This window comes from Mustela nivalis, assembly GCF_964662115.1.
Source record: "Mustela nivalis genome assembly, chromosome: 12".
In the NCBI taxonomy this organism is placed as follows: Eukaryota; Metazoa; Chordata; class Mammalia; order Carnivora; family Mustelidae; genus Mustela; species Mustela nivalis.
In genome coordinates, this window is record NC_139031.1 from 22,499,547 (window position 1) to 22,526,819 (window position 27,273).

General features: G+C 43.8%; 2 protein-coding genes, 1 long non-coding RNA gene and 1 pseudogene across 4 annotated transcripts; 1 reads left to right on the plus strand and 3 right to left on the minus strand.

The window, feature by feature from the left end:
* Positions 1-455: 455 nt before the first annotated feature.
* On the minus strand, positions 456-11,079 carry GARIN1A (golgi associated RAB2 interactor 1A). Its single transcript, XM_082692445.1, has 5 exons — positions 10,321-11,079; positions 6,820-7,004; positions 6,394-6,643; positions 3,631-3,749; positions 456-814 (listed from the first exon to the last, which is right to left on the minus strand). Exons 1-5 carry the CDS (start codon positions 10,471-10,473, stop codon positions 619-621), a joined length of 903 nt encoding a protein of 300 aa, XP_082548571.1. The 5' UTR covers positions 10,474-11,079; the 3' UTR covers positions 456-618.
* Positions 11,080-13,634: 2,555 nt separating this feature from the next.
* LOC309845752 (large ribosomal subunit protein uL23 pseudogene) lies at positions 13,635-14,134 on the plus strand (annotated as a pseudogene). The gene has a single exon. The product of its transcript is annotated as a large ribosomal subunit protein uL23 pseudogene (transcript).
* A 4,140-nt stretch (positions 14,135-18,274) lies between these two features.
* On the minus strand, positions 18,275-23,432 carry LOC309844850. The gene is made up of 2 exons (XR_014300928.1): positions 23,304-23,432; positions 18,275-23,086 (listed from the first exon to the last, which is right to left on the minus strand). It is a non-coding gene; the product is annotated as an uncharacterized lncRNA (long non-coding RNA).
* Positions 23,433-24,692: 1,260 nt separating this feature from the next.
* On the minus strand, positions 24,693-26,695 carry HILPDA (hypoxia inducible lipid droplet associated). Its single transcript, XM_082692179.1, is given in 3 exon segments — positions 24,693-25,366; positions 25,369-25,583; positions 26,464-26,695. Coding segments are annotated over 2 exon segments (189 nt in total). The 5' UTR covers positions 25,520-25,583; positions 26,464-26,695; the 3' UTR covers positions 24,693-25,328.
* Positions 26,696-27,273: the final 578 nt, after the last annotated feature.

Genomic DNA, 27,273 nt, shown 5'->3' on the forward strand with positions numbered 1-27,273 from the left:
GACTATAACAGGCTGCAAAGAAATGTGTTTTGTTTTAACTTATTGGAGACAAGAAGAAACCCACAAACATTGGGCAACCTCTCAGCTCCTGTCTTTTCTGACGGGTCTGGCCAGGATTTAGTGCTTAGTCCACCCAAGCGCACACAGGAGGGGATGGCCATGTACTTTCTCCCTCTATCGCTCTATTTCCTACAGTGTGAACTCTAGGAGAGAAAGTCCTCCAGCCCTGATCTGCAGACCCGTGGTTCAAACAGTGTGTCAACTTTAATGGCTTTCTTGTGTTTCCAGCTGTTTCCTCTGGACTGGATTTCTTGGCTTGGCTTAGCTGCTTTGGGGTTTCAGTGGAGCAGACAGAACATTTTTTCCCACTTACTTCCCTAAAGAGTGAGCGCCTGCTCCTAATTAGTCCATCCCCAGTCCAAAGCCCCACAGAGCACAACCTATAACAATTAGGAATTCACTTGGAGGTTTATTGGTGGAAGAACAGAAGCACTTTGCTATAAACACCATTATACCTCTCCCACGGTCTTGGGCCCACAGTGGGAAAACAGCATTACAGGAGGTTGTATCAAGTTCGCTGAATGAAGTTAGGGAAGATCACCCTGTTTTGGCTTGGTGTCAGGGTCCCAGAAGGTTCTCTCCTAGGGAACTGGCAACAGGAGCTTGCAGGAAGTGCTCATCTGGATTTTCTTGTTCCCAGAGACTGTGGCTCAAGGCGGCTCTCATGGGTATATTCAAGTTGACCGGAGATGCCACTCGGGAGGGTATCTTATAGCTGTCCAGATTGTCTATTTTGATGGCAATGTTGGTGTTACTGTTGGAGCCCAGGAATTGGGGGGTCATTGAAAGCAATAAAAGAAAAAGCATTGTTAAGAATTTAAGAACCATTTTTAAATGCTGTCTTTTCCAGAAAAAGTGCCTTGAGCATAGTGACAGCATGTATATGTGGTGCGATGTGTCCAGAGTGACTTGAGCAGAGAAAGTCGAGCAGGAGGGAGGCTCCAGCTCAGGCCTGCTCTGCTGGACTGGAACAGACACCCCTCCAAACCTTAAGTGTCACTTTTATGCGTTGAGAACCTCATGTATTAGGTAAAACTCGAAGGCAAGATCTGAGCCCTCTGGGATCTGCCTGAGGCCCACTCTAACTTCCAGGCAGCAGGATAAAGCTGAAGAAAACCTTAAGACAGTTCTCCAAGGGGCAACTGGGTGGCTCAGTTGGTTAAGCAACTGCCTTATGCCCAGGTCATGATCCTGGAGTTCTAGGATCGAGTACTGCATTGGGTTCCCTGCTCAGCACAGAGTCTGCTTCTCCCTCTGACCTCTCCCCTCTCCTTCTCTCTCTCTCTCTCTCTCTTAAATAAATAAATAGAATCTTTTTAAAAAATGTTTTATTTCTTTATTTGACAAACAGAGATCACAAGTATGCAGAAAAGCAGGCAGAGAGAGAGGGGGAAGCAGGCTCCCTGCTGAGCAGAGAGCCCGATTCCCAGGACGTTGGGATCCTGACCTGAGCTGAAGACAGAGGCTTTAATCTACTGAGCCACCCAGGTGTCCCATAAATAAAATCTTAAAAAAGAAAAAAAAAAAGACAGCTCTCCATAACCGTAATAACTTAACAAAGTCACAGCCACTTACTGTGTCTAGAAAAACAGAGTGTAGCTTAATTTTTAAAAATTTTGTAAGCTTTCCTTTTATACTTTCATTTCTCTTAAGGCATGATCTGCTTTGTTATTCTCTCTGGTGTATTAGGCTTCGTTTTGGAAATAATTGTTTCTTTAAAAGTGTATGATTCTGGGGCACCTGGGTGGCTCAGTTATTAGGCGTCTGCCTTTGGCTCAGGTCATGATCCCAGGGTCCTGGGATCTAGCCCTGCATCAGGCTCTCCCTCTCCGACTCCCCCTGCTTGTGTTCCTTCTCTCGCTGTGTCTGTCTCTCTATCATATAAATAAATAAAATCTTTTTTTTTTAATCTGATTTTTTTCCTCAGTTTCATCACCACATTTATAAGTCTTTTAAGTCCTGGGTTGTGTTGCTTTTTCATATATTCTATCACTTTCTTCATTTCTTTCATCTCATTTTGAAATGCTGGGTTGTAGTTTTCATTTGTTTAGCAGGCACGTCTTTTTCATGTGCTTGCGTTGTCTGTAAGCATTTATTATGCTTCATATACTCCTTTTTTTCCTTATATAATTGTGCATGGGGTTTGATTACTATCCTTTTCTGACGGGTTTTTTTTTTTTTTTTGGTAATTTATTCTTATTTTAATTTTTTATTTCTTTTCAGTGTAACAGTATTCATTGTTTTTGCACCACACCCAGTGCTCCATGCAATCCGTGACGGTTATTTTTAACGTGAAATGGTTTTCCTGAAGTTTTGGATTGAGGGTCAAGGTAGCTTTCTGGTTTGGGTTCCAGAGCTCCCTCTTGTGTCGCTTTTGTGAAGTGTTTATGGCCTTAAATTTTCTATCATTTGGGGTGTGGGGGGGGCTGTGTTCCTCTCTCCTGTCTTTAGCTTTAAAATAAGCCCTGCCCAAGAGGACTCCCTTAAAGGGCAAGGGGGCTGTGACAGCTACTGCCTAGATGGCATGGATGCCCGCAGAGGCAGGGCCTGAGGGGGGCGGTGGACGGATGAAAGGAAGCCATCAGAGCATCACCAGAGTTGCAGTGGAAGGTGAGTGGGGCATCAGGTACAGGGCTCTAAAGAACCCAAGAAAGCTCGTAAGAGAGAGAGCTTTAAAATTAGGAAACAGAACAAGAGGAGTGACAACCCAGTTCCCACAACGGAGGACTCTCTGAACACGAGGCCAGGCTGAGGGAGGCTGTGAACAGTTTAGAGTTTTGATAATTATCAGGCACCAGACATTTTAATTTCAGGATTGACACTGCTTTTGCAATTTAGAGGGACCAAAGGGCCTTTTATATTCTGAGGGGGAGCTCATATGCTTATGGAGGCTGTCAAAGAATCAGCTTTTATCTTGGGGTAAGAAGAAAGCTTCTCCCACTGAAAAAGTTATAAAGGGAAGACAAAAATAAATTAACATTTTGATGATACGCTTCAAGTTATACTTGTTCAGCATATTGGTTGCATGATCCTGCTTTTGTTTTCCATCACTTATTGCAAGAGTACCATACAATGGCTTAGCAAATGGTGTTGGAGCCATCTCTGCTTCGGGTTATTGTCTATTCTGTCAATTTTACAGAACAGATAAGTGAGGCAAAGAGAATTCAGAATTGTCTCACCCAGGGAACCCTGGTGAACTGGGTCTGGAGACCGTCAATATCTAACTCCCTGAGTCTGCTTTATTAGCTTACCCTTCTTTGAATTAATTTACTCATCCTTCATTCCTCTTATTGAGCACAAAGCTCAGAGCTCAGAGCTTTCGTAGGCAGTGCTCAATAAAAGGAATGAAGCCTAGGAAATTTTTCTGCCTAGGAAATATTCAGACCCGTCAGCCATAGACCCTGTTTGCAAGAATGGGCTTATCATAAAACTGAGGGGAGAAGTCAGACACATAACTATCTAGAATAAAAGAAGGAACTGGGCTCATTTGGGGGAGGGTGTCCCCGACCCCACCCACAGCTCAGTGCCACGGGAAGGGATGTTGGAGCTGCCTATGTAGAGGGTACCCACCAGTCTGCTGTGAGCTGGGGTTTTCCTGAGATATTCGAGAAACTGTCACTGGTCTGCTCGGCCGCCAACAGCCTGAAGTTTTCGCTGGGCTGAGTGGATGATGGGAGGCTGCTTTCAGGCTGGGTGGAGAAATTGACAAGTCAAGAGGACCGGGTCTGTACTCTGAGGGCCGTGGCCGCCTCGGACCAGAATCTGGAAGGAACTCACAGGAATCTTCCAGCCTACACCTGGACACCTGTTCCTTAAACATGAAGCTCCAGGATCATCAGACCATAGTTGCCCCCCAACCCCCGCTCCTGGCAGGATCACCTCCTCCTCTCTGATGAGCTGTCATAGCTACTGCTCCAGGACATTAAGAAATCAGGGCAGGTGACTTTGAAAATCAGGCATAGTCTACCTAAAGCTTTCAACTAAAACAAGAGAAGGAAACCTGAAGATTCTGAAACCTGAAGGTATTAGGCAATCCAGCCTATCAAACTCTTTCCTTCTGTGCCTCTACCCTAAGCAGGCCCAGGAAAAGTCTTCTGTGTGTCGAAAGGTGTGGGGGTATGGTGGGGGGAACCTCAAACTGAAAGGGAAAAGCAAATCCTTGGGGGGAAAGATTTGCAGAAACTTGTGATTAAAGGTTTAAAATTCTTGATGTATAAAAAGCTTTATTTTACAAATCAATTTAGAAAAACACAAAGCTGCCAATAGAAAAATACTAAAGAACACAATAGACAATGCAGAATATATATATATATATATATATGTATATATATATATGTATATATATATATATATACATATATAAAACAATGTTCAAACTCACTGAAAATCAAAGAGCTGCTACTTTTTTTTTTTTTTTACCTATTGTGTTAGAAAATTTATTAAAATGTATACTTCTCAATTGTGATAAGGACACAGACACAGACACTCATTGCGGAGACTATACTTTGACCTGAGCTTCCTGGAAATAATGTGGCCAAATATATCAAGAGCCTTAAAAATGATCCTACCCTTTGAATTCTGCTTCTAATAAACTATCCTGAGAAAACAATCAGAAATGTGGACCATACACATACATGCTTGTTTTAGTATCACTTACAAAAATGAAAAGTTAGAACCAACTCTAAATGGCTGATAAGAGAATGGGAAAGTGAGGGTTTTTTTTTTAAAGATTTTATTTATTAATTTGACAGAGATGACAAAGATCACAAGTAGGCAGAGAGGCAGGAAGGGAAGCCCCATGCGAGAGCCCCATGCTGGACCTGACCTGAACCACAGGCAGAGGCTTTGACCCACTGAGCCACCCAAGCGGCCCTCGGAAAGTGAGTTTTAATGAATTCAAACTACTGAACAGCATGAAATTATCAAAACGATGTGCATAAATGCTTCTGATATAATCTAAGTTGGAAAAAAAAGCAACATTCAGAAACACATTATATATTTAATATCCTCAAATATATAAATTAAAAATTAATTTTTAAATGGAAGACTGTTAAGAAAATGAATGAACATAGGGGTGGGAGAAAGAAAGGCAAACCAGGAAACAGACCCTTAACTATAGAGAACAAGCAGAGGGTTGCTGGAGGGGAGGTGTGGGGGAAGGGATGGGTCAAAAGATGATGGGGATGAAAAAAAAAAAAAGATGATGGGGATGAAGGAGGACACTTGTGATGAGCACTGGGTGTTGTGATGAATCACTAACTTCTACACCTGAAACTAATATTACACCGTATGCTAACTGGAACTGAAATAGAAACTTGGAGAAAGAAAAATAAATGAATAAATAAATTTTTTTAACATTTTTTTAAAAAAGATTTTATTTATTTATTTGACAGAGAGAGATCACAAGTAGGCAGAGAGGCAGACAGAGAGAGAGAGAGGAGGAAGCAGGCTCCCTGCTGAGCAGAGAGCCGATGCGGAACTTGATCCCAGGACCCTGAGATCATGACCTGAGCCGAAGGCAGAGGCTTAACCCACGGAGCCACCCAGGCGCCCTGAATAAATAAATTTTTAAAACCTTGATTAAATGGAGTCCTAGCAAATTCATTTTAGCCTCTAACCTTTAAAGAATAAATGTTTTCCAAGTTTTAAAATACTCAACAACGTGGAAGCACATGCACAATTCTTCAGTTGAGATGAAGAAGACAGCATAACTTAATGCCAAAACCTAATAAAGATCAAACAAAAAAAGAAAAATAATAAATAAAATGGAAGACTGGAAGGAAATATGCCAGAATGTTCCAAGTGATTGCTTAGGGTTAGAGAGAAGTGGGAGTGGTTTTTCTGTGATTTTCTAATTTTCTTTAGTGAGCATTTTTCTATTTTAATACTGGAGATTAAAAAAAAAAAACCACAGAAAAATTTTAAGTGAGTAAGGGTGCCTGAGTGGTTCACTCATTAAACATCTGCCTTTGACTCAGGCCCTGATCCCACATCAAGCTCCCTGCTCAGTGGGAAGCCTGCTTCTCCCTCTCCTAGTCCCCCTGCTTGTGCTTCCTCTCTTGCTATGTGTCTCTCTCTGTCAAATAAATAAATAAACTCTTTAAAAAAATTTTTTTAAGTGAATGAAGTACTTTATAGCGCTTTTTTAGGAAAAGTAAATGAATTCACTCTTTATGTCTGTAGACCTGAGTTTGGTATGTGCTGTCATTGACCCTTGAAAATGAAGTCTGCTTCCACAAGGGTAGGCTTTAACACCCACCAGTCCTCAGAGGCGCTGTGCTCCCCATCTCCCCCCAACCCACACCGCAGGTCTTGACATGAGGCCCCACTTACTGTTATTCTAGTGGAACTGCTGGACATTTTGGGCACCAGGCAGTGAGTGAATTGGATTCTTGGGTCTTTGGTGGTGATGGACAGACCTTTCTGCAAAATTTTCACCAAGCGGATCCAGAATTGAAACACAGCCTCTGGGTGTTTTTCGTGGAGCCTCAGGTAGTAGATCTTTTCAGTCACTGTCCTAACCCGCAGGATGCGTTGGAGCCGGTCACAGATTTGTAGCTCCACGAACTTCAGGGGGAGAATCCTAGACATGATCAGGAAGTTCCCATAGTGAGGAGCTCACCCATTCAGTCAAGCATGCTGTGCCTACCTAGCACTTGGCCCAACCTCACTAGGCTCCCTCCTCTGCCTGGGGCCACCCCAGGGAGGACCCTCCAGCTTTCCCACCCCTTCCGGCCTCTCCCTCCAGCCTTTCTTTACCTGCTGAGGGTGACCACGGGAGCACAGTCAGGAGTGCTCCAGGAGGAAAACTGACCCTGGGGCCAGGTGACATTGGCCATCAGGAGGACGTTGGGGAGTGGCAAGGAGGGCACCGAGGAGGTCACCCCAAGGATCACAGTGGTAGACCCTTCATATACATCCATCCAGCTGCCAGGCTTAGTGACCTAGAAATCAGCCCCAGGTACATGGGTTAGAGAGAAGCAGAAGACAAGGGTGGAAGAAAGGAGGTGTTAGAAAGCAGTACGTCAGCTTGATGACATGCTGGGAGCTTCTGAGCTGTTTGCCAGTGTGCGGCACACTGTCCTGGGCCATGACCAACTTCCATCTTATTTGGGGGTCTCCCCAAAGAGACCAGCTCACTGGTAACAGGAAATTGGGTTGCTCCTCTATGTATCCTCTGCATGATCTAGCTTTAAAGGTTTTATTTATTTATTTAGAGATGGTGGCAGTAGGGGGGGGGCGAAGGGGAAGGAGAGGGACAAGTTGACTCTTGTGATGGGCGGGGAGCCCAATGTGGGGCTCCATCTCATGACTCTGAGATCATGACTTGAGCCAAAATCAAGAATCAGATGCTTAACCCACTGAGTCACCCCCAGGGCCTTTGCATTATGTAACTTTTAAAGGAGTGTTAGTAAGAAAAAGCTGAGAGGCTTTGAAATTTTATTCCTCCATCCTTGGGTAGAAGAAGCCAACAAGGCTTCTAATGATCTGGAAGGGAGACTGTGTAAAGAGAGTTCCAGAAGGGGAGGAGAGTGAGGAAAGAGCTGTTGAATGGGGAAGACCCAAGAAGCCCAACATGAGGGAGGTATGGGGAGCTTCCTGCAAGGTGAGGGGGGGCCTAGCTTGTTGCTGGATCTTGAGTGAAATAAGAACCTGTTCTCTTGCAGCATCTGAGGCTGGGGCAGGACAGGAGCCTGGATGCTTGACACTGGGCCCAGTGTCTCAGCTAAGACACCCCCTCCTCATTGTCCAGGGTGGGCAGAGAAGCCTCTGAGGAACTGCAGGGACCAGGGTAAGGAACAGTTGAGGGGGGACCCCTATGTTCCCAAGACCAGAGGGCCTTCTCTCAATGTTTTAGACTTTGTAGGACCATCAGAACCATTTCACAGCCATGGTGGAACTGGGGACAAGAGGAATGCCCCAGAAAGGACTGAAATTTAAGTTCCCACAAACCTGACTAGAAGGTGCTCTGAGAAAAGTGAATTTTTATTTTGAAGGAAGAATTTTATTTTACTTTTTTTTTTAAGATTTCATTTATTCATCAGAGAGAGAGCAGGCACAAGCAGGGGGAGCAAGCGACAGGCAGAGGGAAAAGTAGGCTCCCCACTGAGCAAGGAGCCCGATGTGGGACTCCATCCCAGGACCCTGTGATCATGACCTGAGCCAAAGGCAGATGCTTAACCGACTGAGCCACCCAGGCGCCCCAACTTTTTTTTTTTTTTTTTTTAAGATTTATCTATTTGAGAGAGAGTGAGCTTGAGTGGGAAGGGCAGAGGAAGCTGGGGAGAGAATCTCAAGCAGACTGTGCTGAGCGTGGAGCCCCAAGCTGGGCTCGATCCCACGACCCCGAGATTATGACCAGAGCAAAAACTAAGAGTGGGACTCAACCAACTGTGCCACCCAGGCGCCCCTCAAGTAAACGTTTAACCCCCCATGGGGCAGCTTGGGCAGGCAGGCTTCCCCCTCCCTGGTACAGTCTTGAGTTTTCTGCTGCCTGAGTCACTGTGCATCCACCCAGAGAATCTAAACAGTTTTAATATCAGGTCAAAGAGAACATGTTAAGAGAATAAGTCTCTGCCAAAACATCACATCCCAATAGAAATGACTGGAATTTGGTATCCCGAGACTGGATCTCCCATGTCACTGTTCCTTCTCCACCGAAACCCCCCAGGCGGCTGGCTGGTGGCCAAGCTCTGCAGCCCCCTAGGGCGGCTCAGGAACCCAGGAGCGCCCAGAGCCCTGAATGCCTGAATGGCTGTCTGAAATCTGAGGGACCCGTCAGGGAGTAGCTCACTGTTGCGTGAAAGTGTCTCCAAATTAAGCTCAGATCGTCTCTACTGTCTCCTGTAAGTCCTCGCTGCTTTGTGACGGAGTCACACGGATTCCTGGCTTCAGACCCTCCTGTGCATTTCAGCCTCTTGCCTTCATCCTGGGACTTGAAATCCCTTGGCCTAGAATGTCCTCCCCCTGCCCTTCCACTTATCAAAGTCTCAATGATACCTCGAAGAATGGCTTAACCCACCTCTTCTGGGGAGCCTTCTTCAACTGCCGAAGTCCCAAGAGTGTTCTGAACTCTCTAGACACCGGCACCCCCTCTCCCTGCTCATGCTTTAGGGATCAGCTGGTCGAAACCACCTGACCAGAGCCTTCGTAGCAGTTACCATTTTATTTATTTATTTTAAAGATTTTATTTATTTATTTGACAGACAGAAATCACAAGTAGGCAGAGAGGCAGGCAGAGAGAGAGGAGGAAGCAGGCTCCCTGCCAAGCAGAAAGCCCGATGTGGGGCTCGATCCCAGGACCCTGAGATCATGACCTGAGCCGAAGGCAGAGGTTTTAACCCACTGAGCCACCCAGGCGCCCCGGTAGTAATCTTTATAATTCTGCCTAACTCAAAGCTGTCTCTAGCCGGCCATGAGCAACTCTGGGAGTTTTTCCCTTTATATCTACTTCTTGTCTACTTGTCTATATCTATATCTTGTCTATCTTCTATATCTACTGACTGAGCCAGCCACACACCCCAAGCTATATTAAAATGACTGCCCCAGGCACGTCTGGGAGGTTCAGTTGGTTGCATGGCTGCCTTCAGTTCAGGTCATGATCCCAGGGTACTGGCATTGAGTCCCACATTGGGGACCCTGTTCAGGAGGAGCGTGCTTCTCCCTCTGCCCACTGCTTCCCCTGCTTGTGCTCTCTTGCTCTCTGTGAAAAATAGATAAATAAATAAAATCTTAAAAAATTAAAAATGAGAAAACCCCAAATGACCACCCCATACTCTCAATGGCCCCATGCTTCCCAGTCCAAAAACGCTCACTTCCATTGGCCAGATCACCACGCTTTAGGGAATATGGAACCTGGGCAAGGCAGATTCTAGGAGCTTGGTTCTCAAACAAAGCTACTTCTAAACCATCCCAGAGAAAGGAGGTTGGATTTCAGGGCAGGGATTCAGATAGCAACCTTCATTCCCTCCCTAGTGGCCCTGGGAGAGTGCCTATGGACCCTCTTTGGAGAGTAGGCTCTAATGTGCCCTTTTGCAGCATATAAGTCTGTTTCCTGGAAGCACAGGACCTGGGGGAGCCCCATGATGCCATAGACACAAACTGGGCTGAACTTGGGATCCAGACCCTCTGATTGTCTCCAGCCACAGCAGCTTCCTTCTCCTCCCCAGGGCTTTCAGAGGCTATGGCAATTTTGGATCAACCCTTGGGAGGAGGTTTTGGAAAGGGAAAGGGAGCAGGCTCTGAGCTGCACATGGGTACCTGGATAAAGTTGCTTTCAAACACCACCGAGTCGGAGAACAAGTTGAATTCTGGAGAATGAATCAGTTGACAAAGAAGGCCATCTTCCACCCCAAGTTCCACTCCAGGGCCTGGTTCCCTGACCTCAGGTGGAAGGCCCCTAATTTTACTCATTGGTTCTTGGGAAGAATGAGCTGGGGACCATCTCTGGGGCTCCACACAGACCCAGCCCAATTCCGAGATGTTGGTGTGACCACTACTCCCCCCAACCTCCACAGCTCCACCTCCCCTCCTGACTTACAGGCTGTCCACCAGGCCAGGGAGGGCCTGTCGGCTCACAATGGCAGGCATGACATCAAGGAATGTGATGGGTAACAACAGGAAAGCAAAAATAAAAGAGGCAAGGAAGGACTGGGCTGGGGGGTGGGGGGGGGGAGGTTTTTCCCTCCCCTTTCCTACACACTACACTATCAGTAATGTAGTCTTAGTCCCTTTTTCAATCTCTCTGTATCCATGAGGAAAAGGACTGCCCCATGCTTATGCCAAGAGGGCAGTGAGCTGACCAGAACAGCAAGGCAGGCTCTCAGGGAACCCACGGCCTTCAATCCTCTCCCGCCATGGGGAAGCCCCTCACAAAAACTTTCTCTGAGCAAATAATTTCCTGAAGTTAGGCCCTCACCTGGCCAGAGGAGCTCAGGACAGAGGCAAGCAATTCATCCCAATCTTTCCTACCCCATTTCATGGGATAAAATGAGAATTTTTTTTTTTTTTTTTTTTTTTTTTTTTTAACCAGGCTGTTAACAAAGCAAAGAGTCTTATTTATTTTTGGAAACAGCGGGCAAATGAGGAAGTGAGGCCTAGTGGTCTGCCAGAGCTAGAGCAAAAGAGATCTTGAAAACGGTTAAATTTTCAGGAACTTTGCAGACTGTTGTTAAACACAGCCATTATTAAAAATTAAATTATATAAACTTACACTTAAATAAATTATACAAAAGCAAAGGTCATGGCCCACGCTCCTCTTCTGAATTATTTTACTACTCTCTAGAGGTTCTTTACATCTCTTGTACCTTCAGGGTAGAAATACTATATAATGCTGCACTACGACTGCCTATCTCTTCTCCGTGTGTGTTCCGGAACTTCCTGTCGGTCACTTCCTTCAAACCCACTGTGCTGGGACTTATTCACACCAGGGAACCAGTAAATGTTATAAATTACACCTTGATGTATTGTTTTGTTGGCTGTCTGAAGTTACAGAGAAATGTTAATGATGCAGTAAACTTAAAAGTGTCTGTAGCTGTTACAGATTTGTCTGTAGACACAAACAGATCTGAGGAGTTTCCCAGAATATTGAAAGCTACTGTCTTGATTTAGCAAAGAAGTTGCTTAAGTCAGCAGATGAACATGTGAAGTTCCAACATACAACTTGCTTAGTTCTCTTTCATCTTAGTCGTTGATGTAAGTGGAGGAGTCAGCCAACACTCATGTCAGAACAACACTTGTTTGTCAGTTGCATAGGCTGGCTCAGAATGCAAGAGTTTGACAAAAATCAGTGAAGGATTTCTGTGCGAATCAACTGCCTATATGAAGTGTACAAGAGTACTATATGTTTTATTGTCAGTTATAAAGTGTGTGCTATACATACTTTATGTCAGTACATTGTTTTTTAAAGATTTTGCTTATTTCAGAGACAGAGTGAGCAAGTGGGGTGAGGAGCAGAGGGAGAGGGACAAGCAGACTCTGTGCTGAGCTCAGAGCCTGATGTGGGACTCGATCCCACAGTCCTGAGATCACAACCTGAGCCAAAATCAAGAGTCAGATGCCCAACCGACCGAGCCACCCAGGGGTCTCAATGTCGGTAAAATTTTAGAGAAAACATATATAATTATATGTAATACATATTTGTACATATAGGTATATATACATGCATATATATTATACATACTTGTTATAATTATAATTAATATAATTACTATTTATAGTACATAATATTGAATTATAGGGTATATACTACATAATTATATATTATATGCTATATTATGCTATATAGGTAATAATGATATCTAGCATGTGTATTATGTATGACTATGGTATTATATATTATATATATTCCCCCTCGGAGAGCTGATGTCAAACATTTACTAGCATAGCATTGTACTGGCACCAACTCCTCTCCTCCCCTCGCAATCTATTTTTGGCATCATGACAAGAAAAATGCACTCAAAGATTTCTTCAGGTTGCATGAAGTTGAGGAGGGGACAGAAAATAGTTATCCCTCTGACTATGACTGGACAGTTACCAGGCTCTTTCACTTTGGTGTTTATACAAGGAGCAAGCCAAGGAGGTAAGTCAGTTCTCCCATGTCTTTTAAACTCCCAAGACACACACTGGGGCAATCTTCCCATGCTTTGGGTTAAATTTCCTGGTGATTCTCTTAACATTAAGTGGGAGGCCTGCTTCTTACTGGTGTTTTTCCAAAGCTGATGCCTACATCAGAGGCAGAAGTTTACATCTTAGTGGCTTATTTCTTCTTAAGACTTGCTCATGAGAAGAAAAAATATTTATTTTTTTATTGATGAGAAGTCTATAATACTGGAAATTCATATATCCAAACAATCTTCAAGGTCACTAATTTTCCTTTATCACAGTACTTTTTTTTTTTTTAAGATTTTAGTTATTTGTCAGAGAGAGAGTGAGCACATAAGTGGGGTGGGGGTCAGGCAGAGGGAAAAGCAAGCTTCCCACCATGAAAGAGGCCCGATGTGGGACTCTATTCTAGGACCCCAGGATCATGACCTGAGCCAAAGGCAGATGCTTAATTGACCAAGCCACTCAGGTGTCCCAGTACTCTGTTCTTGATATTTTTTTCCTTACCTTGTAAAAGGTTAATGTCCATCAATAGGGCACCAGTTAAACTATGAAACTTCCATACGATGTAATGTTTTGTAGCCATTAAAGGAACAAGGCAACTTTATATATACTGATAAGGAATGATTACTGAGACCTATAAAGCCAGAAAAAGATGAAGAACAGTATATATAAAATGCTATCACTTGGGTAAAAGGCATTAAAAAAAAAAAGAATATGTACTCATATATGGTTGAACATGCCCAGAAAATTTCTGGGAGGAAAAAAAATGTTGACTGCCTTAGAAGGGGTAGGGCATTGGTAATGGTGGTAGAAAAAATGACTTCTTTTTCACAAAATACCTTTTGTACTGTTTGTACCATGAACATGTTTTTCTTTTAAATAAATTTTAAAATAAAAAGTATTAAAAGAAATTTCCTACATATGACTCTACAAATTGGAAGAATCATTATTAGCTCTAAAAGTGGTCTGACTAGCCTTTTACGAAGATGGCGCCGAAAGCTAAGAAGGAAGCCCCTGCCCCTCCCAAAGCCGAAGCCAAAGCAAAGGCTTTGAAAGCCAAGAAAGCGGTGCTGAAAGGCGTCCACAGTCACAAAAAAAAAGAAGATCCGCACATCACCTACGTTCAGACGACCCAAGACTCTGCGTCTCCGAAGGCAACCCAAATACCCTCGAAAGAGCGCCCCCAGGAGAAACAAGCTTGACCACTATGCCATCATCAAGTTCCCCCTGACTACTGAGTCAGCCATGAAGAAAATAGAAGACAACAACACACTTGTGTTCATTGTGGATGTCAAGGCCAACAAGCACCAGATCAAACAGGCTGTGAAGAAGCTCTATGACATTGATGTAGCCAAGGTCAACACCTTAATCAGGCCTGATGGAGATAAGAAGGCATACGTTCGGCTGGCCCCTGACTATGATGCTTTGGATGTTGCCAACAAAATTGGGATCATCTGAACGGAGTCTAGCTGGCTAAATCTAAATACAGTTTTTTCATGATTAAAAAAAAAAAAAGTGGTCTGACTAGAGTTGTGGATATGTGGTCAGGGCTATATTGGACATACTGTTTACCTCCTGAGTTAAAGACATATATTTGAAGAAATAAGGGCTTAAATTTTTCTAAATATAGTAAAAACTATAAACCTACTGCTATACAAACAGTAAGTAATTACTAGAAATTGTAAATATATGACTACACAGAAATGTTAAACATTCTTTATTTTATTTATTTATTTGACAGAGAGAGAGACAGAACCATAGAGCACAAGCAGAGAGAATGGCAGAGAGAGAGGGAGAAGCAGGCTCTGCTTCTGAGCCTGAGCAGGGAGCCTGATGTGGGGCCCGATCCCAGGACCCTGGAAGGCAGACGAAGGCAGATACCCGACTATCCGAGCCACCCAGGGATCCCCATGAGTAGTAATGTTAAATATGTATACATATAATTTTTAAGGTTCTTTAGCTAACAATTGACTATTTAAAAATTGTAACAATGTGCTCGCTTTGGCAGCACATATACTAAAAATTGTAACAATGTAATAATTAACATCAGGTTTAGAACATATATGTAAGTAAAATATATGACAAGAATGGCACAGTGGATGAGAGCAGAAGATAAAGGTGTAGTATTGCATAGCTCTGACATTATACACGAGATAGTAAAATACTATTTGAAGTTATACTGTAATAAGTTAAAAGATGTCTATTGTAAATCCTTGAATACAGGAACCATTAAAAAATTAGAGATGTATAGCTAATAAGTCAATAGTGAGGATAAAATAGAACACTAAAAAATTGATAATTAACCCAAAAGAAGGTAAGAGGGAAAATGGAACAAAGAACAGATGGGAAACGGAAAATAACGAGATAGAAGATTTAAACCTAATCTTACTGATAATTACACTAAATATAAATGGCCTGAACATTCCAATTAAAAAATGAGATACTGCTGGTCTGTATAAAAAGCAAGGCACGGGGCACCTGGGTGGCTCAGTGGGTTAAGCCTCTGTCTTTGGCTCAGGTCCTGGGATCAAGCCCCACATCAGACGCTCTGCTCAGCGGGAAGCCTGCTTCTTCCTCTCTCTGCCTGCCTCTCTGCCTACTTGTGATCTCTGTCAACTAACTAACTAAATAAATAAAATATTAAAAAAAAAAAAGCGGGGCGCCTGGGTGGCTCAGTGGATTAAGCTGCTGCCTTCGGCTCAGGTCATGATCTCAGGGTCCTGGGATCGGGTCCCGCATCGAGCTCTCTGCTCAGCAGGGAGCTTGCTTCCCTCTCTCTCTCTCTGGCTGCCTCTCTGTCTACTTGTGATTTCTCTCTGTCAAATAAATAAATCTTAAAAAAAAAAAAAAAAGCAAGGCACAACTATGTGCTATCTATAAGAAATCCACAATATATAAAGACACATAAGTTAAAGAGACAGAGTAAGATAAACTTTGCAGCCAGTAATCATAAGTCAGTTAGAGTGGCTATATTAATACCATACAAAGAAGACTTCATGACAAGGAATAATACAAGTGATGAAGAAGTACAATTTTTTCTAAAGGCTATTTATTTTGAGAAAGAAAGAGACAGCATGCCTGCAAGCTGGGGGAGGGGGAGAGGGAGAGACAGAATCTCAAGCAGACTCCATGCTGAGCTCAGGAACCTATGTGGGGCCTGATCCCAAGACCCTGAAATCACAACCAAAATGGAAATCAAGAGTCAGACACTTAAGTGAACTACCTGAGCACCCCAAAGAGGTTTTAAATTTAAATTAAATTTAAATTAAATACAATTAATTAATATATAGTGTATTATTAGTTTCAGAGGTAGAGTTCAGTGATTTATCAGTTATATATAACACCAGTGCTCATTATATCACATGCCCTCTTTAATGCCCATCACCCAGTTACTCCATTGTGCCACCCTCATCCCCTCCAGTAACCCTCAGTTTGTTTCCTATGATCAAGAATCTCTTATGGTTTGTCTACCCCAAAGAGGGGCATTTTTAAAAGAAAAGGAGGTCAATTTAAGAAGACATAACAATCCTAAGTGTATATGTATCCAATAACAGAGTTTCAAAAAACATGAAACAAAAGCTGATGCAACGAAAGGAAAAAAATAAACAAACAGATAAATAGAGTTGGATATCACATCCTTTCTCAGAAATTCACAGAACAAGTAAACATTCCAAGAGTGATACAGAAGACTTGAATAACTATCAACTAAGTTTATGTTTATGGTTTTTTTTTTTTTGTTTTGTTTTTTAAGAAAGAGAGAGAGCATGCCTATGAACTGGGGTGAGAGAAGCAGAGGGAGAGAATCTTAAGTAGGCTCCTTGCTCAGCACAGAGCCCAATGCAAGGCACAATCTCACAATCCCGGGATCATGACCTGAACCAAAATCAAGAGTCAGATACTCAAGCAACTGAGCCACCCATGTGCCCCACTTTATGTAATTTTTGTAAAAAAAAATTGTTTGTATTTTGTATATTTTCTTTTTTTTTTTTTTTTAAGATTTTATTTATTTATTTGACAGAGAGAGATGACAAGCAGGCAGAGAGGCAGGCAGAGAGAGAGGAGGAAGCAGGCTCCCTGCTGAGCGGAGAGCCCGATGCGGGGCTTGATCCCAGGACTCTGAGATCATGACCTGAGCCGAAGGCAGCGGCTTAACCCACTGAGCCACCCAGGCGCCCCTGTATATTTTCTATAAAAAATATTCTGTACACTTTTCTATAAAACAGAACACTCAGAACCCAAAGAATCCACATTCTCTTCAAGTGCTCACTGAACATTCATTAAGATATATCAATGTACGGGGGCGCCTGGGTGGCTCAGTGGTTAAGCCGCTGCCTTCGGCTCAGGTCATGATCTCAGGGTCCTGGGATCGAGTCCCGCATCGGGCTCTCTGCTCGGCAGGGAGCCTGCTTCCTCCTCTCTCTCTCTCTGCCTGCCTCTCTGCCTACTTGTGATTTCTCTCTGTCAAATAAATAAATAAAATCTTAAAAAAAAAAAAGATATATCAATGTACTGAGCTATAAAAGGCTCAATAAATTTCCACTAGTTAATATAATAAAGGGTATGTTCCCTGACCATAATCAATGAAATTAGAAACAATGAAATCGATGAAAGAAAAATATTTGGAAAATGTTCAGGGATTTGGAAATTAAACAGTCTACTTCAAAGTTAATAAAAGAGCAGTTAAATTTATAGAAATTGAGAAACCTATAGTTAGTGAGATCTAGATAAAAGGAAAAAATACACGAATTGCCAAGAAAAAAAAAAAGAGGAACCATCACTGTTGATCTTGTGGATTTTAAAAGTATAATAAGGAGGGGCACCTGGGGGGCACCTGGGTGGCTCAGTGGTTTAAGTCTCTGCCTTCAGCTCAGGTCATGATCTCAGGGTCCTGGGATTGAGTCCCACATCAGGCTCTCTGCTTAATGGGGGGAGTCTGCCTCTCTTTGCCTCTCTGCCTACTTGTGATCTCTCTTTCTCTGTGTCAAATAAATAATAAAATAAAAAAATATTTTTTTAAAATAAGGAGGGGCGGGGCACCTGGGTGGCTCAGTGGGTTGTGCCACTGCCTTCGGCTCAGGTCATGATCTCGGGATCCTGGGATCGAGTCCCGCATCGGGCTCTCCGCTCGGCGGGGAGCTTGCTTCCCTCTCTCTCTCTCTCTGTCTACTTGTGATCTTTCTCTGTCAAATAAATAAATAAAATCTTAAAAAAAAAATAAGGAGGGGCACCTGGGTAGCTCAGTTGGTTAAGTGTCTGCCTTCAGCTCAGGTCATAATCCCTGGTCCCAGGATCAAGTCCCGCATCAAGCTCCCTGCTCAGTGAGGAGCCTGCTTCTCCTTCTCCCTCTGCCTGCCACTCTGCCTACCTGTGTTCTCTGTCAAATAAATAAATAAAATCTTTTAAAAAAAGTATATTAAGGAAATAGTTTTAACTTAATGCCAATGAATTTGGCAACTTAGGTGTTCTATGTAAATGTCACCACATAGATATTACTGAAACTGATTTAGAAAAAAAGTGACAAAAACTGATTTAGGAAAAATCAAATATATATTCATAGAGGAAACTGAATTTGTAACTATCTTGCCACCAATAAAACTCTAAGCTCATATGGCTTCACTAGAGGAGTTTATCAAACTTTTAAGGAATAATCTTATACAAACTCAGGAAATAAATAGGAAACAGTTCCCAATTTCCCAACTCATTTTATGAATCCAGCATTACCAAATCAGATAAAGACAATACAAGTAAAGAAATCAACAGACCACAGACCAGCATTACACATGAACATAGATAAAAAATTCTTAATTGGGACACCCAGGTGGCTCAGTCGGTTAAGTATCTGCTTTTGGCTCAGCCATGATCCCAGGGTACTGGAATGGAGTCCCATGTCTGGCTTCTTGCTCAGTGTGAAGCCTGCTTCTCCTTCTGCCTGCCGCTCCCCCTGCTTATGCTCTCTCTGACAAATAAAATATTAAAAAAAGAATTCTTAATCAACAATAACAAAAGGGAAGATATACTATGTTCATGGACTGGAAGATTCAATATTAAGATGTCAGTTCCACCACAAATTGATCTGTAGGCTCAATAAAGTCCCAATTAAGATTTCAGAAGGAGGGGCGCCTGAGTGGCTCAGTGGGTTGAAGCCTCTGCCTTCAGCTTGGGTCATGATTCCAGGGTCCTGGGATGGAGCCCCGCATTGGGCTCTCTGCTCAGCTTCCTTTTCTCTCTCTCTCTGCCTACTTGTGATCTCTGTCTGTCAAATAAATTAATTAATTAAAAAAATTTTTCAGAAGGATATTATAAATAGAACTGGAAAAGATTACAGGCATTTAAAAAATAAAATTTCAAACAAGTAACACATTCACAAGGTACAAACAATATAAAGTTTCAAAAGGGACAGTGAAGAGCTCCTTCCCACACCCATCATTGGCTCAGTTCCCACCACACTTCCCTCCAAATGAAGCCACTATTATTTTTCTTTCTATCCTTTTAGAGAATGTTTAAGCATACTTATACCAGCATTTACCATTTAACTTTTCCTGTCTCTTCTTACATAAGTATTAGTATACTATTCTAATATGTCTTATGAATAAAATATTCTTCAATTCAGATTTCCTCAGATTACATAAAACTACCTGCTTTTATCAATTAGTTAATTCTCCATTTCATAATGTTAAGCAATAGGGAAAAAAGGGTCTAAATTACATTCATACTATTACAATATAGAAATGTCCAATGTGTATGAACAAAGTCTAGAAGGAGACATAAGAAAAATTTAGTGTTTGGGGCACCTGGGTGGCTCTGTGAGTTAAGCCTCTGCCTTTGGCTCAGGTCATGATCTCAGGGTCCTGGGATTGAGCCCCACATCAGGCTCTCTACTCAGCAGGGGGCCTGCACACACCCCCACCCTTTCCCTCTACCTGCCTCTGTCTACTTGTGATCTGTCAAATAAATAAATAAAATCTTAAAAAAAAATAAAGAGCTTTCATATGATATTAGCTCTTTTTTTTTAAAAAAAAAGTTAGTGTTCAAGTGATGAATTATGAGTTAAATATATGTATTTGCCACATAAAGCAAATCCAATCTGAGGCACTATTGATGGTCTATGGGCAAAGCAGTATGTAAACATTGCTTAAGTTACAGTCATTTCACAATTTTGATTTGCTACAATGGGTTTTCTCAGGAAAAAAAAAACTCATATGTGTCCATACAGGAATTATGTAGGGTTGAAAAAGCACATTATTGAATGTATTTTACTATCTGCATTTTGAAGAGTTCCTCAAAAAAAGAGAAATCACATTGTGGAAAGAGCTGTAAACCAGCAACCAAGAACCCATTAATTCAATGATATTGTCTAAGTTATTTAGCTTCCTTCTGTTTCCTCTGTAGTAAAATGAAAAGATCTATGCTGTTCAATACAGTAGCCACATGTGGACTACTGAGCACCTGAAATGTGGCTAATCCAAATGAAGTATGTTCTAAGTGTAAAATGCCAATATGAATACATACTTAGTACCACAAAATGTAAGGTATCTATCTCATAAATAACTTCTTAGGTTGATTACATGTAGAAATAATATTTTTAGTATATTGAGTTAAAGGTGTTTAAAATATTTTGCTGTTTCTTTTTAATGTGATCACTAGAAAAAATTTAAATAACACACGTGGCTTGCATTATAGTTTTATTGGATAGTATTAGACTAGATCATATCTTCCAACCCTTAATATTGTGATATCTATCATAAGCTTTAGAGGCAGGGCCTTCAAATCTGTAAAGCATTACACAGCGTGTAGTTAGTGTCTCCTTCTTCCTTAAAACTCCACTAGATGGCACTAGAGCAAAGGCCTCAAGCTAATAAGAATTTAAGGTTTGTACTTTCTAAATATGCAATACTTAGGCTCCTTTCAACGTCTTGGCTCACAATTCCCTCTAGTAGGTAAACCCTTTCCGGACGTGGCTACCTGTTCATTTCTTAAAATTCAGATCCTCTAAGAGGCTTTCCGTTTAACGTGTGCCTCCAGCCAGCAGATAACTTTATGTACCCACAACCTATACACATTTCTATCATGGAACCATGGAACGTTATTGGTTTGTTTACATGTCTGCCCCACCACCACCACTACTGTCTTAAATATGTTATCTCAGGGAGGGAGTAATGAAATGTGCAGTAGCTGGTAGATGCTAAAGGCAAATGCATCCATCAGGATAAGCCAACTTATGTTGCAGGTGCTTAACACAATAGCGGTTTCTTTCTTATTTACCCTCCATGTTCATCAGGGATCAGTCAGGGCTCCCCTCCACTGCATCCTCACTCTAGGACCTACATTAATGGACCTACATTGGGAGCACTGCTAGTTAGTAGAGTAGAGTGGAAAAGGTTAAAGGTTTTGGAGGTTTTTAAACCAGTCCTCAGTGTTAAGGACCTACTTAGCAAGAGGCTTTCATTAAAGTTAAACTGTCCCTGTTCCCCTTCCCCCAGGGGATTCACTTAAAAACAAGTCCCGAAAACCAGCTCCAGGTAACTAAGCCCAGATACAAGGATGGGTCAGACCAGGTGGAGACATCCAATCAGTGGGGGGATGCATACTGTCTCCCTGGTTACCAAGGAGTATGGGCCCCACCCTTTGGGAGCCTTTTGGGCGCCAATTCCAACAAGGTGATAGGCTAGGTCAAATGACTACTAGGATAAATTGTAACTCTGTTGGTCACCTAGCATCACTGTGGAGTTTCCTGTGTGTGTTATAATCTCATTGGTCACCCGTGCGTGGCCAGGCCCGACCGCATGGCCTTTGCCCTTAAAAACTAGAGTGTGAAACAGAGAAGGGTCAACCGTCTCTTGTAAGAGGTGCGTCCCTGGACGTTCGGTTAGATTCTTGATGCTTGGTGCGAAATAAAGCTTTGCTTGACCTTTGCTTTATATCAGTCTCGCTCCTTCAATCACGGACCCATTATTGGGGCATAACACTCAGGTGTTCTAATCTAGAATTGACACAAGTTACTCCCACTCACAACTCTTCGGTCAGAACTAATTCATGGCCTTGTCCAACCACAAAGATGTCAGGAAGTGCATTTCTATCATGTGCTTGAAAGACAAGGGCAGAAATATTTGGAGACCATTAATGACCCTTCTAGTCAATAACCATTTAGTTCACTATCCCTCCTGCAGCTCACTATCCCTTCTGCATTCACCATACCTCCCCAAAGAAGACAACCCAGTAAAATTCCCTTCAGCTACAACATCAAGTTCAAATTCAAGAATCTCTGAATGATGCACTATAGGCTCTACATCACTTTCCGAGGAGGCTTGAGATGGAAAACTACACACTCAAAAGACAAGCCCTACACATCTAATAAATATTGGTAGAATGGGGACAAGATGAATGCACTAAGGGAGAAGGGGAGGAACAGGAAACACAGCAGCCTAGTAATCATGATAAGCCACAGCGCAGATGTGAAGAAGGTCCCTTACCCTTGGGGAAGGGAATATTCCTTGATTAGGCCCCAATTTTGCTTCCTGGGAGCACAGTCTTAGGCAACTCTTCTGCTTTTAAGCTACTGAGAATTCAGAATTGTTGCTGCGGCAGCATAACCTATCCTCATGTGTCCTTGACTGATAAGGAGAGAGGACTATAGAGGTGGGTGTTGCAGCAAAGGGATGATCTTTTTAAAGATAAGAAGAGGGCAACTCGTGTTATACAGCAAAGTATTTGGTAAAACTGTTGCCTGCAGTTAACAGAGAAGACATACTTGATCTAATCTATCTAAGAAGTTGAGAAAAGTCAGAGAACAGAATTTTAGCAGCCTGAATTGGATACTGTTGGTCACTACTGACAAAGCACAAGATTAGTTCAGATAAGAACTGAAATGGCCAGCTTGCAAGCAGGCACAAGGGCTGCCAAGAAAAATCAGTGGGTTTACAGGGCTCACAGAAGCTACTGCTTCTCATCCCTAACTGGTTAACAGATAAAGCTGAGAAATGTTTGCAAGGACAGATGCCATTTTGAACTCAGCTTTGTAGGTAGGATGACTGACGGACTGTGTTGGGGTAACCCAGACCTGTCCCAGGCTTAGCACTGAAAATACTGCATCCCAGAAAATCCCTTTGCCAGGGGAATGGGGACAGCAGGTCACCCTTTTCATAGGAAAGATGAGAACAAGGGTATGGCCATCACGTCTGTTGTTAAAATCTCCAAGTAGGTTCAACTCTCTTACAGCGAAAATCTCACAGAAGTCCTGGCACTCTGTGAATCATTTCAATTAAGCTGCTTGGGCAAGAGCCTTAAGGTACAGCTCTCCGGCTTAGATACCCCGAATGAGTTGGAGGTGTAAGAATAAGAAAATTGTATCAAATTTAACTAGTATGTTCTAGGATAGCTACTGGCACATTAAAGTGCCTGAAATCAGAGATGAAAAGCCAACCTAGGGGCGCCTGGGTGGCTCAGTGGGTTAAGCCGCTGCCTTCGGCTCAGGTCATGATCTCAGCGTCCTGGGATCGAGTCTCGCATCGGGCTCTCTGCTCAGCAGGGAGCCTGCTTCCCTTCCTCTCTCTCTACCTGCCTCTCCGTCTACTTGTGATTTCTCTCTGTCAAATAAATAAATAAAATCTTTAAAAAAAAAAAAAAAAAGAAAAGCCAACCTAATCTTTTACTGTACTATGCTACTGAGATGAGCCACAGAAACCACAGACATCCAGAGGATCAGGGGCCAGATCGCACCATGTGTCCAGAAAGTGGGAGCGGGAAACACTTGCTAAACAGCACTACTGGGCACCTGGGTGGCTCAGTGGGTTAAGCCGCTGCCTTCGGCTCAGGTCATGATCTCAGGGTCCTGGGATCGAGTCCTGCATCGGGCTCTCTGCTCAGCAGGGAGCCTGCTTCCTCCTCTCTCTCTCTGCCTACTTGTAATCTCTGTCAAATAAATCAAATTCACCATACGTAAAATGACACACATCAAGAGAGTGTGAATGCACTTAACATGGAGTAGGGCATGGAGAGGAGTAGACACAGGCAAGGGAAAAAACAAAAACCCCAAACCCTCCATTTCTGTGTAAAAGCCAAGCTGTGAATTTCTGGGAGTGAGCAGAAATAACCGTCTGTGAAGTGTGGACATTTTACCAGCCTACCTGGAGAACAATCAAAATTGAGCACTCATTCTGGTGGCTAAAAGGATAGAAGAAAAAAAGCCTATTGGGCTGATAGTCCTCTTTCCCCCAGAGACTGAGGTGGGGGGGTGGGAATACTAGAAGAAAATCATTTTTTTTTTCTTTAGAAATGGAGAGTCAAGAGAAGACTAGATATTCTTGGCCCAGGCTCATTAAACTGATGGATTCAGGGCAGACCCAACTGCCCTTGCCTCCAAATTCAGGTTTATTTACATTATATTCTTTTTTTTTAAAGTAAATTCTATGGTGTGGAGGCTAATCAGAGCCTTCAACTCACAACCTTGAGATCAAGATTCTGATGCTTAGAGTGGCACCTGGGTGGCTCAGTGGGTTAAGCCTCTGCCTTTGGCTCACTTCATGATCTCAGGGTTCTGGGATCGAGGCCCGCATTGAGTTCTCTGCTCAGTGGGGAGCCTGCTTCCCCCTTTCTCTCTGCCTGCCTCTCTACCTACTTGTGACCTCTCTCAAATAAATAAATAAAATTAAAAAAAAAAATTCAGATGTTTAAACAACTGAGCCACCCTGGCGCCCCTACATTATGTTTTAAACAAAATGTTTTTTTTTTAAATTTTATTTATTTATTTGGCAGAGAGATCACAAATAGTCAGAGAGGCAGGCAGAGAGAGAGGAGGAAGCAGGCTCTCTGCAGAGCAGAGCCCGATGTGGGACTCGATCCCAGAACTCCGAAATCATGACCTGAGTCGAAGGCAGAGGCTTAACCCACTCAGCCACCCAGGCACCCATTAAACAAAATGTTTTTAAGTACTTTTCTGCTCCTGAGTTTTTAAGATGTCAAACCCCAAATCTAGGAACTAAGATCCTTCCCTACCACTGATTTCAAAGGCAGAGGCCACTGACACATACTAGAAGTATATATTCAATTTTTATTTCATTAGAAAAATTCATTTAAGCCACATGGTGGCCATAACGCAGGCTTTGTCATCCTACTGTCCCCTTCAGACCAATATGCACGCACACATGCTCTGTTGGAGAAAGGACTCTACCATGTGAAACAATGAGAGGTGGACACTATTTCATCATCCCCCTCCCTACAGCCAACCCATACACCACTTCAACTGTCGTCCAGACACAGACAAGCTCTCATGAAGAGAAGCTGACTACCACATAAACTGACCATAAGACACCCAAGCCCGAAGGAACTCTCGGCCGATGTTGACGAAGCAGAGATGAAGACAACACCATCTCCCAACAGCTGAATATGAAGCACAAGTCCCTAAGAGGCATCAGAGCCATGTTGCTAAGGACACCAGCACGTACAGCAGACCCTGGGGAGAACAGTGAAAGCATTCCATCGCAGTCACAGGCAACCCACTAACACCTGTATATTAGACACGCTCTTCTTCCAGGGCAAGAAGCATCCAGGTGGAGGCCCTTCATGGGCCTGGTAACAGTTCTGGTAACACCGAGGTTCTGAGCTTTCCTGCCTAGGAACTGGACACCTGCCTGTTCCAAGGTTACAGCTGGTGGAGAGAGGGCTTATCACACCCCTCTGGATGGATGGTCTGGAACACCCTTGGGGGCTCTGTGCTGGCTGGTTGACCTCTGGCGGTCCAGGAGCTCCCAGGCAACGGGCTCTGCAGTAAGCTCCCCAGGGACTCCATCAGTCTAACGAAGATGGAGAGCAGGGTCAGCACCACACCTAAGAGATAGAAGTTCAACACAGGCTTCATGGCTGAAAGGACCCCTCTCCTCTGTAGAGCAGTAGAGTCTTCACTTCTCGAAGGTCTCTGGACACTAAGGGAAGAGAGGTGAGATTAATCTACAGCCTTTTGGGATATGCATGCTCCTAGTCCTGACTTCTATCTTCCCATGAAACAAAGGGTGAGGCTCAGCCAGTCAGGAGACAGAGACCAGTAGATGTTCTTCTGCAACAGAATCTCCAAGCATATTTACACTGTAAACTCCATGGCTGCAGAGCTAGTCTTGCTTCCTGGACTAATCCAAGAGAACTCCTTAACATTTTGACCTCTTCTAAAATAAAACCTTTTACTTTTGCCAGGTACATCGCACAATCCCTGTGCCACAGTCCAGGGACCAAAAACCTTCCTGAACGGAGTCTTTTTGAGGGGGAAAGGTAAGGACATGCCCCTGAGAAAGCACCCTGCTTAGGGGCTTCTCCTCACATCTCAGTCAGGTTCCAGTCCATCATAAACTTTTCGGTAAAGCCAAAATAATTCTAATTATTAAAATCTATCAAGTTCAGTTATTTAACAAACACACCCTGAATACCTACAACGTGTTAAGGCACCGAGGAAGGTATGAGGGCCGGGATCCGGTAGACATGAACCTTGCCCTCACGGGGCTTACCATCTGGGCAAGAAATTAGGCAGTCAGACACACAACACGCCAAGTGCTGTGATACAAAGGGTGCTTTGGGAGGGCAGGACTGGGAGCCTAACCCAGCACTAAAGAGCATGGGGAGAGCCACAGGAAACATAGGGCCATCCCTGGAAACAGGGCAGGAGAGGCTGATTCTGGACCCAGACGGAGACCGAGCGAAGCGCAGGAGCCCAGGAGACGCGGAACCAGCCCGGGAACCCCCAGGCGGCCGGCGGGGCAACGCAGCCTGGGGGAAAGGGGGCGGAAAGCCGGGGAAGCCCACACGGCCGCTCACCTCCAGGAGCAATGGCCAGCAGCGGCCCGCTCGCTGTAACAGCGCGTCGTGCAGAAGACCGGAGAAAAGGCAGCTCCCGAAGAGCGCTAAATCACAGCCCAGACGATTCTCTGAAGGTAAAACCGCAGCCGGAGGTAAAGAGCGGCAGAACGACGGAGCCCACGCGGCCCTCTTAAAGCCCCGACCCCGACCCGACCCCTCCCAGGCCCCGTCGCGGAGCGGCGCACGCGCACTCGGGCCGCACGCTCCGGCCTGACGCACGTCCGCGGCTCCGCCCCCACGCAGGGGCGGTCCGAGGTCTGGACCCCAGTGCACCGCTGCCAGTCTGACTTGTTTCGGAGAGTAGCCGCCTTGGAGCTCTGAGTCACTGATGTCTGCAATAGGACTAGCGTGTGTGTTAACGCAGACCGCCTTTTTCTGCCGCGGGAAACGGGAGGAAATCAGCACATTTACTCCCATTCCAAGTGGGTTGGAGACACATCTGAAGTGTCCAAATCCAGAGGTTCTCCGGTCGGAAGAAGGCAGAGAAGGGCTCCCTTACCAGACGGTCCAACAGAGCACAGATTGCCAGAAGGCATCAGATCCCCACCCATTGCCCCCACCCCCAGTATTTAAATTCCCGCGACTGTAGAGCTTTCTCTTTCTGGAAGTACCAAGATTCCGGGCACGCGCCTCGCCCTCTCATTCCAAGTGAGGTTTAATTTGCCATTGATATCACTGGAAGGGCGAGGCCGTTTCACATCCTATTATGTGCTGCTTTCTACGAAAGTTTGTCCTGTGTAAGGTGAGCTACTCAGCGGGCACTGGCGT